The following is a 16,391-nucleotide window of genomic DNA, read 5'->3' as shown; positions in this document are numbered from 1 at the left end:
AGGTGTCATGTGACCCCCCCAAGGGACTTTTCCCACCATCCTCCTACCAATAGGGATTAGTTTGGCCCCCACCAAACCCCCCTCATGCAACTATCCTGCAATTGCATTAACCCGATGTGTGTGACATTACCTCGGGGGCGGAGAGGCTGGGGGAAGTGTTCCCTCTAACAGTTTCCTCCCATGAGCAGAATGAATTTTGTGTTATGCACCAGTACTGAGTTCATGTGGCTTGTTTGGATGTGGAACCGAGGTTATTAATAGATACCTTATAAACCTTTACCTTTTCCCTCTGCTGCCATGTCTCCTCCCCTTGCTCCATCAGCTCCCCTGGGGCCTGCTGCCCCCCAGCTCCTCACCCTCCTCTGCTGTCCTGACTCCTGCCCTTCTCACTGCCCTCAGCCTTCCTGAGACCTGCCCCCTCCACCAGCCCTTTTCTCCTCCCACCCCGTGCCCACTCTTCCAGTAGCCCCACTCTGATCATGTGAGCTGCCCCTCCTCATCCCCTCTCCTAACACCTCCCTCTACACACCTGCCCTGCCTCTCTCCTCTGCAGGTGTCTGCCCTTCTGCTTCACCCCCAGAATCCCCTGGCACCTGCACCTTCCTTACCCCTGCAGCATCCCAGTGCCTCCCCCATCACCTCACTGCCCCGCCCCCCTTTTCCGATGCCCACCCCCTCACCACCTTCTGCCCCCATTCCCTCATGCCTGTGCCCCCACACGACTTGCTCCATCCCCACCTTCCTCATGCCCAAGCCTTCTCCCAGCAGCTCTCCCTCCAGCACCCAATGCCCTTACCCTCTCCTCCCCCAGCATTACTGTCCCCCCCAATGATACTTCCCTCCTGCCCTTTTCCTCATTGTCTCCACTTGCTCTCCCCCCCCCCCCGCATTTGTCTCTCCTCCACCCGTCCCTTGGTGCCTGCCCCTTTCTTCTCCTGACCTGCCTCCCTCCCCTCATCATAAGCCCCTTCCGCTCCCACACCTTCCCCCTATTTTTCCCCCCTTCCTCTCTCCTCCCCTCCCCTCCAGTTTGCAGGGCTGGAGTCTGCTGCAATCAGGCCCCAGAAGTCCCCTGCAGCCCAGGTTCCAGACCATGTGCCGGACCTGGAGCTGGGCCGCTCGGCCTTCACAGCCCCAGTCCAGCCACCGTCTCACCTCTAGCCAGTCTCTGCTCCCCTGTGCCCTGCTTGGTGCGTCTCCTTCCCCAATCCTTGGCTGGCAATTTTAAAAAATGGCACCGCAACACCAAGCCAACGTGGCACTGCCCCCTCCCGCGCGTCCCACATGACCCTGCCCCCAGTGCAGCCCCAGCTCTGCTTGTCCGCTGCCGCCCGGGTTGACTGCTTCCCTTCCCCGGCCCAGTACCTTTCCCAGCTGGGGTCAGCTTGCCGGCCTCCTCCCCGGAGTCCCATGGCCTGGTGGGATCTTCTGGTGGGGTTGTAAGTGCTGGCAGCACCCCTACTCTGGTGCAGGAGAGCAGAGCCCGGTGGCTGTGTCCTGCAGGGCCAGTCCACCCCTGCATTAGGGTGTGCTTAGGCACACCCGGTGCGCATGCCTATGTTTACAACCAGGATCACACCTATTAATGGGGCCTCTGCCCTACTGTAGATACATGAAAACAAGGCTGCCCCAGATTGTTTGGGGCATATTAGATCAGAGAAAGAAGCAGAGAGATGTTTCACTGAGGGACACAGATGATCAGGCTTTGAAAAGATTTAGTAATGATCACATTACTTAACCTTCCTTTTCACTGCCATCTCAGCAGATTTACAGGAGTTAGAGCAGGGGTGGGTGATTTTTGACTGGGGGCTACTTCAGAAGTTTTTGAAGTGGTCCTAGGCCAGCCTGGAAGGGGTGGGGCTTCAGGCAAAAGTAGTAAGGCCAGGACATTTCCATGCTTCCCCACTCAGACCCCAGTTGGTCTGGGGGTGCGGGAGTGCATTAAGCCTATTTCCACCATCCTCTCTCCCCCCCTCCCCCTGTGACAACTGCCAGCTGATCATTCAGGTCCTGGGGGAGGTAGGGCACAAAAAGCCTCTTGCTCTCTGCCCTCCAGTGCACGGTGTTTAGAGTCAACTGCCAGGGTTGACTAAATACCACATGCTCAGCCCATCCCTAGGCCCTCATTAGATGAGGGAATAGCATGGCCACTGCAAGCCAGATCAACTGGGTTTGTGGGCTGGATCCAGCCCATGAAGGCCCTTTTGCCAACCCCTGAATTAGAGCTTCCTACTGTAGTTTCAAGATTCAGAAACAAGAACTCTATTATGCAGTGGAAAAGGATTTACCTCAAGGTAGTTTGTTAGAAGAAATAAAAAAGTCCAACTGAAGTAGACAAACACTGACAACCTTAAACCATGTTTAATGGGTAGATGCAGTATGCAGAAACAGGATTAAGAATGACCAATTAAGTAATTACATGGTCAGCTGTACAAATCAAACTCATGCATATTAGCATGACAATGCATTATAAAGCTTTAAACAAATGTCATCAGTATTGCTACTTGTACAAGATTTTCGGGATAAACACCACAAGCTAGAAAAAAAAATGAGATGTTTGCTGAGCAATAAAAATATCCCTGAGTAGGAACAGTCCATTGCAAGTCTACCCCTGCATAGGTTAAGGAGGCTCATATCAGGCCAACTTCCTGAATACCTATAGATTTACTAGGAGCAGCTACAAGTTGGCTATGACCATTGTAACTTGTGTGCAAAAAGCTATCCAAGGCACATTGGGGAAACAGTTATACGTGGCTGAGGAATAAATGTGGGAAGGCTCTGTTCATTTATACATGCAATTAGTGAATAGGTGTTCAAGCGTGCACACAACATCTTACACTTTGAAAACAAAGCCCTTGAAAATATTAAGTTTAAAGGAACATCATGAAGTAGGAAGCCAGTATAGTAAAAAATGTCTTCTGGATCCATCTTGTACTTGCTGTGATGTAGAAGTCTAGTTGGACATTATATAAAGAGAAAGCAAAAGTCCATTTAACTTATGGCCAAGCTCAACAGAACTGAAGCCATGTGTTAGAAGCTTCTGTGATTGAGAAAGTTCTAGTTGACAAAGGTAACAGGAAACAAATTCTGAGATTGTAAATGGATAGCAAAAGGGAGATTTGCCATTGGTCTACTACAATTATATAAACTGAACACAGAACTGCTAAGCTACTTAAATTGAACATTCTCGAAAGTTACAAGATGCACAGAATAAGTAAGTTCTAAATGAATGAAGACAGGATTTACAAGCAAGAAAAGAAACCTTTAAACTACTTTAGAAGCACCTGAACATGACAACTGGAAATTCATCCTGTAACTCAGGTGACCCATTTGGTATACTTGTTTATCACAGGCTCTGGATACCTTTCATTTTCTAACAATGGAGGTAGTCATCATAGGTATGTCCTCCACAGGAAGTTATTTACACAGAAAACATGATTTGTCTTTTTCTTTTAAGATTTAGCACTTCACTCCTTTAATTGAAGCATAAATCTTTTCTGCTAATACTTAACAGCAGTTCCTTGATTTATATACGAGATACTACACTCAGTGTAATTTAAATAGCATTTGAAACATTCCAACAGGAATCATAGCATCAGGAGAAGCCACTTGCTTCTCTTACATCTCCACACACACCTGCTTACGGTCTGTGCATTTAGTGCACAGCTGTACAATGCTAGGTCCTCTATTTTAATGCCTGTTATACAACACATTGAAGTTTTGTAATGAGGACATGGAAAAGCACAGTACATTTTAGTCTATAGGCTGTAATGGTTTAAGGCTTCTTGCAGTTTTCAGGTTGCTTAGTTGCTATAAGATGAGAAAATCCCACTGACACTTGTCATTGGTGTCCAGACTAGTCACGTAGACATAAGAGTAGTCTGCTAGAATTACAGATGGGCTAGGAAGTCAATACCAAGAGCAGTTAGTTGGCCACAGCTGGAGGCCCTTCTGGCAGGAGGGATGCAAAGAAAGTCTTGAAAAAAAGCCATGCTGTGTTCATGAAGGAAGGTCCATCCTGCAGATTTTCTGGTAAAGCTCTTCCTTCATCAGGAATAGCCTCAGGTTCACCTTCTTCACCTGCATTTTCCTCCTGCCAAAGTGAAAGTGGGATGTTTGTTTTACCAAAAGTGAAACCAATTCCTTTCTAAAAGTACTATTTTAATTTTCAATTGAAGAGTTTTAATGACTCATTAGTAGCCTGACCGTACACATTGCTGTATTTCAGTCCTTTGTTTTTAGCTCCTATCCCAGAATTATAGTTCAGAGACTACACAGCTGAAATAAAGTAAAGCCACCCAACCATTTTCATTTTAGCATAGGACCATACTGAGTGAAACTACTGACACACATGTAGAATAGTGATAGAAATGTAGCCGTGTTAGTCTGGTGCTGCTGAAGCAAAATGCAGGACAATGTAGCACTTTAAAGACTAACAAGATGGTTTATTAGATGATGAGCTTTCGTGGGCCAGATCTGAGGAAGTGGGTCTGGCCCACGAAAGCTCATCATCTAATAAACCATCTTGTTAGTCTTTAAAGTGCTACATTGTCCTGCATTTTACTGACACACAGATTTGCAAGTGGAAACAATGCATTGGATACAGCAGTGGTATGAATTGAAATGTTGGCCTCTTTTCTAAATATGGGCATTGTTGACACTGTCACACTGCTAACAACCCCCCCTCTCCCTCCAGTTACTGGCTTTAAAGTTTAACCCTGGCAAAGTAAACTTCTAACATATGGTAGGAAAGACATTGGTTTCTATGAAAGCAAAAATATCAGAGTACTTTTTAGTGACAAAACTAGAAACCAATGACTAGATAGAGCAGGAATTAAGCAGATTCCTACAGTTCCTTTGCCTGTGGCACATAATTTAGTCTCCTGAATGCTGTTAATATGAAATGTTACTGGGTTTAGAATGCAAGTGGCTGGGTTGTGTCGGTGGCCAGAGTAGAGGACCTCTGGTCCTTCTGGCCTTGAACTCTCAGCATGAAGAAAAGCAAGCTAGTATAGCTATTCTACCAGGAAAAGTTTCCATGGAGAACACTTAATATTTCTAATCCAATTACAGTAAAACTCCGATGGTCCGGCATCTGATGGTCCGGCACCATCAGGAACCCAGAAGTGCTCTGGGCAGCCGGACCATTGGAGCTGCTCTGCCCCCGGCTTCCCCGATTCAGCCGCTGCTAAAACTGACCAGCAGCTGAATCAGGGAAGCCGGGGGCAGAACAGCTGGAGTGCTGCCGGGTAGGTCCCGTAGCGCTGCCCCTCGGGGCTGCGGGACCAACCCGGCAGCACCCCAGCTGTCCCCGATTCAGCTGCTGAAACTGACCAGTGGCTGACTCCGGGAAGCCCGAGGCAGAGCAGCTCTGCCCTGGCTTCCAGGAATCAGCCCCTGATCAGTTTCAGCAGCAGCTGACTTGGGGACACCTGGGGCAGAGAAGCTGGGGCACTGCCGGGTTGGTCCAGTAGCGCCGAGGAGCAGCGCTGCTGGACCAACCTGGCAGCACCCCCCAGCTGCTCTGCCCCAGGTGTCCCCAAGAGCAGCTGGGGTGCTGCCGGGTTGGTCTCGCCACGCCAAGGGTCGGCGCTACCGGACCAACCCGGCAGCACTCCAGCTGCTCTGCTGCAGGCATCCAGATTCAGCCGCTGCTGAAACTGACCAGCAGCGGCTGAATCAGGGATGCCTGGGGCAGAGCCGGACTATTGGAAGGGGGAGGGGGGCTATGAGGGGTTTGGGGTGGCATCCCCCCACCCCACCTCCCTCATAACCCCCCCTTCCGATAGTCTGGCATATCTGATAATCCGGCACCCCATGGGTCCTAAAGGTGCCAGATTATCGGAAGTTTACTGTATTTGGGAAAAATGGAAACTCAACCTGTTCCTGGCATTTCCAGTTGATGCACATCAAATATTGAGTCAATACCTGTAAGTTATTGTTTTGGTCCTGATTTATCGCGGCTTGGGGAAGAACATTGTTTGGAAGAGGGTGAACTGGCTGTCGCCTAAATGGAAACCATCCAGCATGGTGTCTGGAAGACAACAACATTTGTTATTAGCAGTTAGTTACATATTACCCCGGCTTTGCTATGTCAGGCCTAGCAAACACTTGAAAGACAAGAACAAATAGTTCCCTAAGGGCACTAGGATAAATTCAGATTTGTTGAGGTGATGGAGAAATGGCATCCAAAACTTCTCTGCCTCAATCCATGCCACCCAGCATTATGGCAGCAAGACAGAGCATAGCATTCAAGAGGTGGCAGCAGATACAGCATCACAAACTAAGGCTATGGTGAGCAGTCTGGGGTTCCATGTGTGGCCTGCAAGACTTTTTGCTTACTACGGCCCACAGGCAGGGTTGCTAGATTCCACCTGCATAGTTTTCTCCCTACGGCTGTGTCTAGACTGCACACTCTTGCACAAAAATATGCAAATGAGGCAAAATGTGGACTATTGCCATACCTCACTTGCAGGCCTTGACAAACCCTGGCGACAGCTACTTGCCAGCCCCACACCACGCATGCACAAAGCGTCGGTGAATGGGGTGCACGGAGCGACTGGTTGAAATCTACTCTCCACTGAGTAGACTCATTTTTGGGCAAGAGGGGGGTTTTGTGCAAAAAGGAGCCGTGTAGACAGCTTCTTGTACAAAAATGGAATCTCATTAATTATGCAAATGAGGTACAGCAATATTCCATGCTTCACCACATTTGCATATATTGTGTGCAAGAGGGGGTAGTGTAGAGAGTCTAGCAGTACTGCTCAAGTGGCATGCACATAAAGGAAGGCATGTGAAGTAAGATGTGTGCTGACTGCGTGCAAGAGACTAAGCCATGTGTGCCCTCTGTATCCAAAGTGCTGGTACAATTCAACTGCCACACCACAAATTCTAGGTTTGCATGCACACTTCGCAAAAGTGCCCTATCCTGAGAGACCATCTTGATTACAACAATCTTACAGCCCACTGAGATGGAGGGAGACTCAAGCAGCCCACTCACTGGCCTATTGAGGTAAGGGGTCTTGATACTGCCATGTGTAGCATGAGAACTAGGACAGAGTTCTCCTTTTGCTCATACCACCCTATCTTGTCAAGTATCAGAGGGGTCGCCATGTTAGTCTGAATCTGCAAAAGCGGCGAGGAGTCCTGTGGCACCTTACAGACTAACTGAAGTGTAGGAGCATAAGCTTTCATGGGCAAAGACCTGCATATTTATACCTGCCTCTGGAAATTTCCACTACATGCATCTGACGAAGTGGGTCTTTGCCCACGAAAGCTTATGCTCCTACACTTCAGTTAGTCTATAAGGTGCCACAGGACTCCTCGCCACTTTCACCCTATCTTGGCTTTCCCTATACCTATAAAAGCAGGATAACTCCCCCATCCTGGGTGGCTCAAATCAGGAGTCACAGAAAGCCAACATGTGGCCACTTGGCAAACTGATTCCTCCTCTCCCTCCAATTATTTTGGCTAAAGATGTAATTTCTTAGTGATACTGATAAGCATTAATGTGGATACAGTTATACCAGTATAAAGGTCTTTTATCCGAATGAACTACCCTCTTGTCCCATATAGGAATAAGTTACACAAGTAAAAGCACATTAATACTACTATGAATCCATCTACACTAGGGGCTGTATTGCTTTTGATGTACCACAAGAATTAAAGTGGTTCTACTGAAGCATAAACAAGCTGTAAGAGACATGAGCAAAACAAAGACCATCACAGTGCAGACAAACTGCTCCTAAGAACTGTCACCTGAATAATTTAAGTCAACACTGAAACGTTTACTCCATGAACCACACATACTTACAGGTACATCAACACTGTGCCACCCATTACCATGAGGAACCTGCTCAGGCTGGAGTAGAAATAGATAATGTTGATGAAAACAAAGAACAGCGTTGCTGAATAAAGCCAGTCCAACCAATCTCGATTCATCTCCTCTTCCTCTTCCATGAGAGGACCCCCCTGGGCATTCATTTGCAAATTCTGATTGCCCCCTGCATTAAGTGGAGGAGCAGGATTATTTCCAGGCAGGTTTTGTGCAGGAAATGCATCTGGAAGAGGGGCCGGAGTGGCAACTGGTGCCAATGGTATCTCTTGTGACCTCTGTGCAGGTGATCTATCAGCAGAAACAGCAGCCAAACTGAAAAGAAGATAAAGGGTTACCAAGACTTGGCAAAGCTCCGACAAGGATAATATAAGCCTAAAAGCTTCATGCATGAGGGCACAGACAGTCTCACTGGGCCCCCTGTGCAAGAGGGAGGGTGGCTCCATGCTTCTGGAAAGAGAGGGGAGGGAAGCAGGCAGGACAGCCAGTCTTCAGCCCTGCAGCCCCACATAGTCTTCAGTGTCACCTGGACTGTGCTGCAGGGGGTTTTGGAGAGTGCTGTGCAAGGTTATGGCAGCAATTTAAGGGCCTGGGACTTTGGCCACAGTGGCAGTAGCGGCAGCTGGGAGCCCTGGGCCCTTCTGAATCACTGGTCTCCAGGGCAGTTTCTGCCTTTGCCCCTTCTTCCCCACCAATCAACAGGCCTATTCATGTGCCACAAGGAAGCAGCAAGTTGTGATTAGCAGCGACCGAAGTCAGCCCTGGTTATGCCAATGACGTGCTACATGATGGAATGAATTAAACTGTGCGCGTCATTTTCACCTTCTGTAAAACGCAGTAACGTCCATCTTTGTTAAGCTGGAATGCAGAGGGTTTAGTTCAGTATCCCACTGTTGAAATCTTTCAAATCAAGTTTTGCAGTGCTTAGCTTTTCCAAGGCAAGGAGTGTCAAGTAACGTTAAACCTGATTAGTTTTATATTCACAATTGGATATTTGAATCAAAGGCTTAAAAAAATATATAGATGCCATCCAGCTCCATTATAGCTGATGGAAGGAAAAGTTGCCTCATTAAAGAGTTACAACATTTCAAGTCTACCAATAAGACTAAGGAAACAGAGAAAAAAAAAAAAAAAAAAAAAAAAAACAACTTACTATTGTATATAATACTGTCTTGCATAAATCTGCTGAAACCAGGACATCTGTAATATGTTGTAAGTGGCATAGGCAGAAAACCCAGGAGCCACGCCATGGAGAGGTTGCTGAGCAGCTTCAACCCTTATTCAAACAGGTAAAACACAGGAGGTTTGTATACGAGAGAACAGGAATGCCCTGCCCAAGTTTTTCCCCACCTGTACTGGTAGACATACAGCACAGCAAAAGCAGTCAAGGAGATACTATACATTTTCAGTACATCCTACGGGCTTGAAATACCGTAATCAATATTTTATTAGAAGCATGAATGCAGAAGTCTATATTTTATGTCAAGCGTATGCTTGTGAAATCAGGGAGAGGGGGAAGTGAACAGGAAAACAGTCTTGCATCTACTGGCTCACGAGTTCCATCTACCTGATTAAATGATCTGACAGTCTGCTTTTATTTTCAGTTCAGATCCATTAATACAAACGATACTTAAGAAATACTCCAGAAAGTACTATGATCTCAAAGCAAGTCCCCTCCATCTACTCTTCAGAGACTCAGAATAGTACAGACTGCAAATTCTGGGAGAAAGCATATCATAGCAAGGAGAATCAATTGTAGGGGCTATCTACATAATGCAGGAATCAACATAGTAGCTCCTGAGTTCATACTTCCATGACAATGGAATAGCAATTCTATTTTTCCACACAAGAGTACAGGAGATGTCTTGAGAGGGGGAGGTATTATCCATTTAACCCTTTCTTTGTCCACTTAGCTTTCCAGAAGAATAGCATACCTGGCTTAGATTCCACTGACATTTACAACACTAAGCATGGCATGAGGTGCTAGTGTTCAAAGGTTTGATTGTCCAAAAGCAGAATGAACATGAATGGGAAACAATTTTTTCAGAACACGATCCTGCATGTGTAGCATATTTACCCAATATTGGTTTCCCCTGTAGCAGGCTGGTTGCCAGAAGTTTCCCTTTGTCTCAAGCCATCACTTGAAGAAACAACAGAAGGATCTTGACCAGGTTTTGAAACAGTCTTTGGCGGTTTCTTGGTTTCATCAATCTAAATAATAGTAGAATACATACTGCGGTTGATTCAGAACAGTATCTGAGAGAAGTGATCTGTTCCAAAGCTAAATTGCTGTACATTTGTACAGTTTGACTATGAGCATTGCACAATACAAATAGTCATAACTATTGTTATAACCAGGCCTTCCATACATATTATGTTTCCAATACTCTGAAAGGTGACCTAAGAAGGAAAAAAATAGTTGGTGGGGTGGGTCAAAAGTCTTAGGACATAGAACCAAGGTTTTTTTTTAAGTGTTTAAATACACCTGTTGCACTACAGAAGCTCTAAGATTAAAAAACCAAGCATAAAAAAAGTTATTCTTAGGGTCTTTTTATATACCATAAAGAGATCACTAGCTTCACCCTCTCAATTATCTTTCCTTTAAAAGAGCACAGGCAAAAGAATGTCTAACTACAAGTGTAATATGAGAATCTTTCATGTGTATCTGATTTTGGAGTTTATGAAATAAAGTCTACATTCCCAGCAATATGTGGGTGGCTGCTCTGCAAACTGCCCTACAGAATTAGGACAATGTGCCTTAATCAAAATATCACAACACTAGCGTTGCGACAAATATCCAACTGGAATTAGGACCTACTGCATGTTGTTCACTTTTTGATTTAAGGAAGAGTGGAAATGTAGGTCTTGACACATGAAGCTTGAGCATTAGTTAATACAACCCAACTGAATCAGAAAGATATTTGTACACAATACCATAAGACAGTGGACCCCAACCTTTTTGATACAGGGGACCAGCAAATCCATTCAAAATGTTACAAACTTTTGACACAGGTATTTACATATTCATTATACGAATGATTATTGTGCAAACATGCAAATAAAATATCAGTCTGTCAAAAGCCCAGCCTCCAGGGCCAGCACTAACTCCTAGAGCCCCTCCACTACCCCCCCGCCCCATGCCAACCACTGATCCCAGAGTCCTACACCCAACCCCCTCAAAATGCCTCAGGGATAAGCTCCCCTACTACTTAAGAGTCCGTGTCCCCCCCCCCCGATCCCTCAGTAGCAGCTTCCTGTTTTGAGCCCCACTGCACCTCCCCCAGAGACAGCTCCCAATATTAGCCCTTTCTCCAGATCCCCACAGTGCCAGCTCTGCCTCCATAGCCTCTCTCCCCCCCTCCCCACAAACACTAGCTCTTCCCTGGAGCCCCCACCCTGCTCTGCTCACCTAGCCCTGCTGCCTGCATCGTAGTGGCTCTGGGAGAGAGCTGGGGTACACAGCCCAGGGCCTCCCCTCCTGCTGCAGCTATTGAAAGGTGCGCCCTGCCCTGCCTCTCAGACAACCAGCAGCGCTGGGCAGAGGTGGGGTCTCCTCTGGTCGCAGAAAAGCACTTCTCTGCTCTACGGGAGGGCTGTTCGGTGTCTCTTCCCGACTATGGAAGAGCGCTTCCTTGCGCAGTGGGAGGACCGCACAGAGCAGCTCCCAGCAGCCCTCCCACCACACAGGGAAGTGCTCTTCCATGGCCTGGAGGAGATGCCACCCCTGCCCAGCACTGATTGACTGAGAGGTGGGGCCCAGGCCCCAGAGCCACTGCATCCTGGCAGCGGGTGGGACCAGGCAGCTAGGAACCACAGCCATATGATGGCACAACACCCAATACATTAAATTGAAACTAAAGTCAGTATTAGAAATTCAATTTCTTGTTCCACATGTTTTTGCCAAAAAAGTCCCAGCAGAATACATGTGGACACTCCCTATTCAAATGGTAATCACGTCTCTCTCCCTCTGATTAGCATAACCATTAGTATAATTTAAGTTCCACATAGCTCTTCAGATGTCTCAGCTCAAACTTAGAACAGTCCTTGCTTTGTGCTTCCAGTACTGTTTTTAAATGTAGAAATGTTCTTCCTCCAGCCCTATTACAACGCTGAAGCAATACTGCCACACCACTTACAGTGACAGAACTTTGGACACACAAGACTTACCAGCCAGTTATGGCAATACTGTCAATCTTTACAAACATGCAGGAATTAAGAGCTAGGTCACAGTCCAAACATTTTTGTTGATCCATTCAATACATAACGTAGGACGAAAACTGCCTAAATTTAACATACCTTTGCACTGGCTTCTTGCATTGTTGACAGATTCAAGCGGTACACGAGATGCAGAGCATGAAACTTCTCCTGCTAAAATAAAGGTGTTTTAAATAACCATTTTTAAACTTCACTTGACTCCTCTTGGTACTGCAGTGCAGCTACCACACCACAAACATGCAGTTACCATACCTGGGGCAGAACATCTCTCAAATAAAGATGGTCAAGTAGCAGCTTCCCAGAATAAATCAGCTTCTGGTCCTCTTCAAGCTTTGAGAGAAGATATGGTATACCGTTACTAATCTGTCAAATGCCTAAAGTCAGCTTCATAAATGAAAAGCTGTGTAAGGAAAAGCTGACTGACGATCAGAGAAACACTACTTTCTGATATACAAGTCATAAATGCTACTTCCCTGTCAACTTCAGTTCAAATGGGAAGGGATGTGGCTTAATATTTCATTATTAAGAAATAATGTGGCTTGTAAACATTAATTCAGGCCTCACCTTTAACAAAAGCAACTCATGCCTGTGGGGTGCCCTGGCCCACAATTGGTTAACCAATTAAACAGAATTTTACATCCCTACTGAGCAGCACTGCAGGCACTTGGTAATCTTTATGACAATTCTAATCATTTCCCATCCAGTAAATTGGAGCAGCTGTTTACACAGACATCCTCCTTGGAACACAGTAACTGAGTTGCACAAGAGCAAGAGATCCCAAGTTCTCCTCCCTACAGGAGAATGTCAGCTCTGCTAGCCGGCAAAGCTAAAGTCCTTCAGCTACTTCCACATTTGTCTTCAAAGCTGCTGAACCTTACATGATTTCTAAAAAGTAATTCAAGGCTGATGGATGCTATTAACAGTGCAAAGCAGCATATGAAGACCTTGACTTCCACGGACACTGGGAATTAACAGCAGCACATCTTCACAACATTCACAAAACAGACTGTCCACTTGAAAAGCAGGGAGGATAAAAACTGGTTACAATAGATCAGATTCTCATTAGGGATGTAAAATGTTGATGATTTGGCTAATTGAATAGTCGATGCAATTTGCATTGACTATTTGATTAGTCGATAAGGGCACTTCTGCTTTTGAAGTAGGCTGTTGCTACACTTCAAAGAGGCAAAAGTGCTTTGGGGAGCACAGGGCCAGTGGGGGACTCCCCCACTGACCCTGGGCTCCACATGACACTGCTGCTTTGAAATGCCGTGTGCAGCCTGGTTGCACATAGCATTTCAAAGCAGAAGTGCCATGTGGAGCCCAGGGTCTGACCCCGGCCTCGACATGGTGCTGCTGCTTTGAAACCACCCATCTTCTTCCCCTCCCCACTGCCTCTGATAGAGGCTGGAAGAGGGAGGAGAAAGCAACTAGCCTGTCGACTATCAGATAAGCATTTGCTTGGTGGATAGTCAACTAGTCATTCACATCCCTAGTCATTTTCATTTAAAATTAAGTAGGTTTAGTTATTAAAAACTAACCTATTTAAAATTAAATTTAAAAACTTTCAATCTATGTTAAGGCCTAAACTTAGTCTCTTAAATATTTAATACACAATGTATGGTTGCCAATTTTAAAGAAATTCAAAGAACTGAAAGGTTAAGCACCTGTAACTAGAATATATTGAAATGCTAAAATAGTTTGATAGCAATTAGTCTCTCTACATTTGCAGAAGAGGCTTAGCCCTCATTTCGGTTTAATTCACCCAGTTCAGGTCAATGATCAGTTCATTCAAAAATTATCAATTTTGAGCAGTAAAAGCAGGAAAACATCTCCTGATCAAACTGATGAATAAATCCTAGTTCTTAAAACAAAAAAAGAAGAGAGATCTAAAAGTTATAATACCCTAAAGGACACAGTGAACAGAAACACAGGTTCAACTAACTACAGACCAAACTGATTTCAGTAAACAAAGTACTAAGAACAAAACTTATCTGAATTTTTGCATATTTTAACTGAATTTAAACTGCATCCAAGCAGAGCTTTACACAGACCACAAGTAAATAATCCTAATCCAGGAGACCAATGTATTGTTCAGAATTTCCTAATTTAAGTAAAAAAAGTGAGCAAGTTAAGGTACAGGGTTTATGAGATACATGTGTTTTGCTAAACACACACTAAATAGAGCTTTTACACTAAGAACATAAAAATGGCCACACTAGGTCAGACCAAAGGTCCATCCAGCCCAGTATCCTGTCTGCCTGCCAGGTGCCCCAGAGGGAGTGAACTGAACAGATAATGATCAAGCAATCTCCGCCCTCTGACAAACAGACTAGGGACACCATTAGTTGATATGTAGTTACAAATCAAAAGGTCTTGAGACTCAACCTATTTAGAAAAGCTATTAAAGAGTGCAAAACTAATTAACATTTATCAACTAAATCAAGGTTCGCTTTTTGCCAAGTGACGGCTGATTAAAACAGATTTAAATCAAGCCAGCATGACTTAAAGCATGGTGTATACCTACTGCAACCTCTCATTTCAATTCACATGTATGTATGGAGTATTATGTCTATTTCATTGGTCTTAAGATGTATACATACGTGTTATTCTGGGGTTTCATATTGTGCCCATAGGCAGAGTATCTGACACACTCCTAACAGCTGCTTGTTTCAGTGTAAGCTACAGGCTGATCCTCCCCTAAGATTCAGTGGCCCTGCAGGAACACAGATGTTGCTAATCCAGAGAGCCCTGACCACAGACATCAAGTGGCTGGGAGTGGAGCTGGTCTGGCAGGTGGCAGTCTTCACAGCCAGTGACCTGGGGATTGAGAGCCCTGGGAGCAGCTGCTACCATGTGTGGGGTTGGGGGCAGGGAGCCCCAGGAACAGGCTGGTGGCAGCAGAATCAGACAGGTGAGCCAGTGGAGGTCAGGCATCCAGGGACAGCAACCAGGAGGGTAACCTGGGCACCTGACCTCCCCTGGTCCAGCAAGTTTCCTTGTTTGGGACCACTCAGGTCCTGAGGGTGCCCGACCAGGGAGGTTCGACCTGTAGTATTTAGATGTACTTTGTACCAAGTCCAAACGGTTTCTCAATCTGATGCCTATACGCAATAAAGTGTCAATTATTTCGTAGGCAACAAAGTTTCTTTCCACAAAACTAAAACAGCCACTCAAGTCCCTTGCCAGGAACACTTTCAGCCTACACTGCCAATGGACAGGAGAAAGTTTCTACCCTCTGCACTAACTCAAAGACTTCGATTCTATTCGGCAGCCAACAAGCTCCAAGCAGTGTCAACCTTAAACGGCAGCTTAACAAGAAGCAAAAACCCGCAACTAGCTTCACCCTATTGGGAACCAGTTTCGCTTCTGTATTGACAAGCGGTCTCCGTGACGTATTGACAAGCGGTTTCCATGGCAATGCAACACACGCACAAGCGGGCGCGCTGGAAACTTCCGGGGGGGGCGGGGGGAGAAGTTTTGCTTCCCAGTGTTACACTTTACACACGTCAAACCAGGCCTGGAGTTCCCGGGCCTCCGGGAGGGGCGCACAGCGAGGGATGCAACCGCTCCATAGCGCCGCGCCCGCAGCAGCCGGCCATGAGCCCCAGGCGGTCCCGAGGCTCTTCCGCAGCTCCGGAAAGCCCCGTCCCTCCCCGCGGCGCCGCCACGGCCACGAGCGTCTCTCTCCCGGCCCGGCCTCGGGGGCGCGAGCGGCCCGCGCCCCGCCTCAGAGCGAGGGGGGAGGGGCGCGCCCGGCGCGAGGGGAGGGGCCGGCCCGCGGGGTCCCCTCCTCACCGGCCCGTCCGGGTGCAGGTGGCGCAGCCGGGCCTTGAGCTGCCGCACGGTCCAGCCGGGCTCCCCGCGGAGGCGCAGGTCCGGGTGCCGCTGCGCGGGGCTCCTGACCAGCAGGGCGAAGGACTCCGCGTCGCGGCCGGGCTCCATCGTCCGCGGGCGGCGGCGCTGCGCGATCGCCAAACTGTCACAAAACGGCGGACGACTCAAGCCGTCCGCTTTTATACCCCTCGCCCCGCCCCCTGCTCGCAAGTGCGCGGTGGCTGCAGCTGATTGGCTCCTCACGGTGAGCGTGGCAAGACGTGGGCCTATCACAGTGCACATCCGGCTACAGCCTGAAAGGGGCGGATCTTAGGGAAGGGCGGAGGCTAGGTTGGAGGGGGCAGGGTGGGTTGAGGTGCCAGAGGTTACCCAGCTGGGCTGGGGGTGGAGCCGGGCAGGCTCAAGATCAGTCATTACAAAAAGGTTATGGGACAGAGCGATGGCAGTGCCGCTTGTGAGTACAGTGACATTGCCTTCGTGTAGAGATGTTGACTGAGCAACCGTC

General features: G+C 47.1%; 1 protein-coding gene across 2 annotated transcripts; it reads right to left on the bottom strand.

Moving 5' to 3' along the window:
• Positions 1-2,342: 2,342 nt before the first annotated feature.
• On the bottom strand, positions 2,343-16,053 carry HERPUD1 (homocysteine inducible ER protein with ubiquitin like domain 1). 2 transcript variants are annotated; one of them, XM_075940389.2, is made up of 8 exons: positions 15,848-16,053; positions 12,302-12,379; positions 12,131-12,202; positions 9,912-10,045; positions 8,988-9,110; positions 7,814-8,149; positions 5,929-6,034; positions 2,343-4,093 (listed from the first exon to the last, which is right to left on the bottom strand). In XM_075940389.2, the coding sequence occupies exons 1-8, from the start codon at positions 15,992-15,994 to the stop codon at positions 3,926-3,928; spliced, it is 1,164 nt and encodes a 387-aa protein (XP_075796504.1). In that variant the 5' UTR covers positions 15,995-16,053; the 3' UTR covers positions 2,343-3,925. The 2 variants fall into 2 exon arrangements, with proteins under 2 accessions (XP_075796504.1, XP_075796505.1); XM_075940390.2 differs by having other exon boundaries at positions 12,131-12,199.
• Between the last annotated feature and the right edge of the window lie 338 nt (positions 16,054-16,391).

This window comes from Pelodiscus sinensis, chromosome 12, assembly GCF_052426305.1.
Source record: "Pelodiscus sinensis isolate ZL-2025 chromosome 12, ASM5242630v1, whole genome shotgun sequence".
NCBI classification, from domain to species: domain Eukaryota; kingdom Metazoa; phylum Chordata; order Testudines; family Trionychidae; genus Pelodiscus; species Pelodiscus sinensis.
The sequence above is the reverse complement of the archived record's forward strand: the minus strand, read 5'-3'. Positions and strand labels throughout refer to the sequence as shown.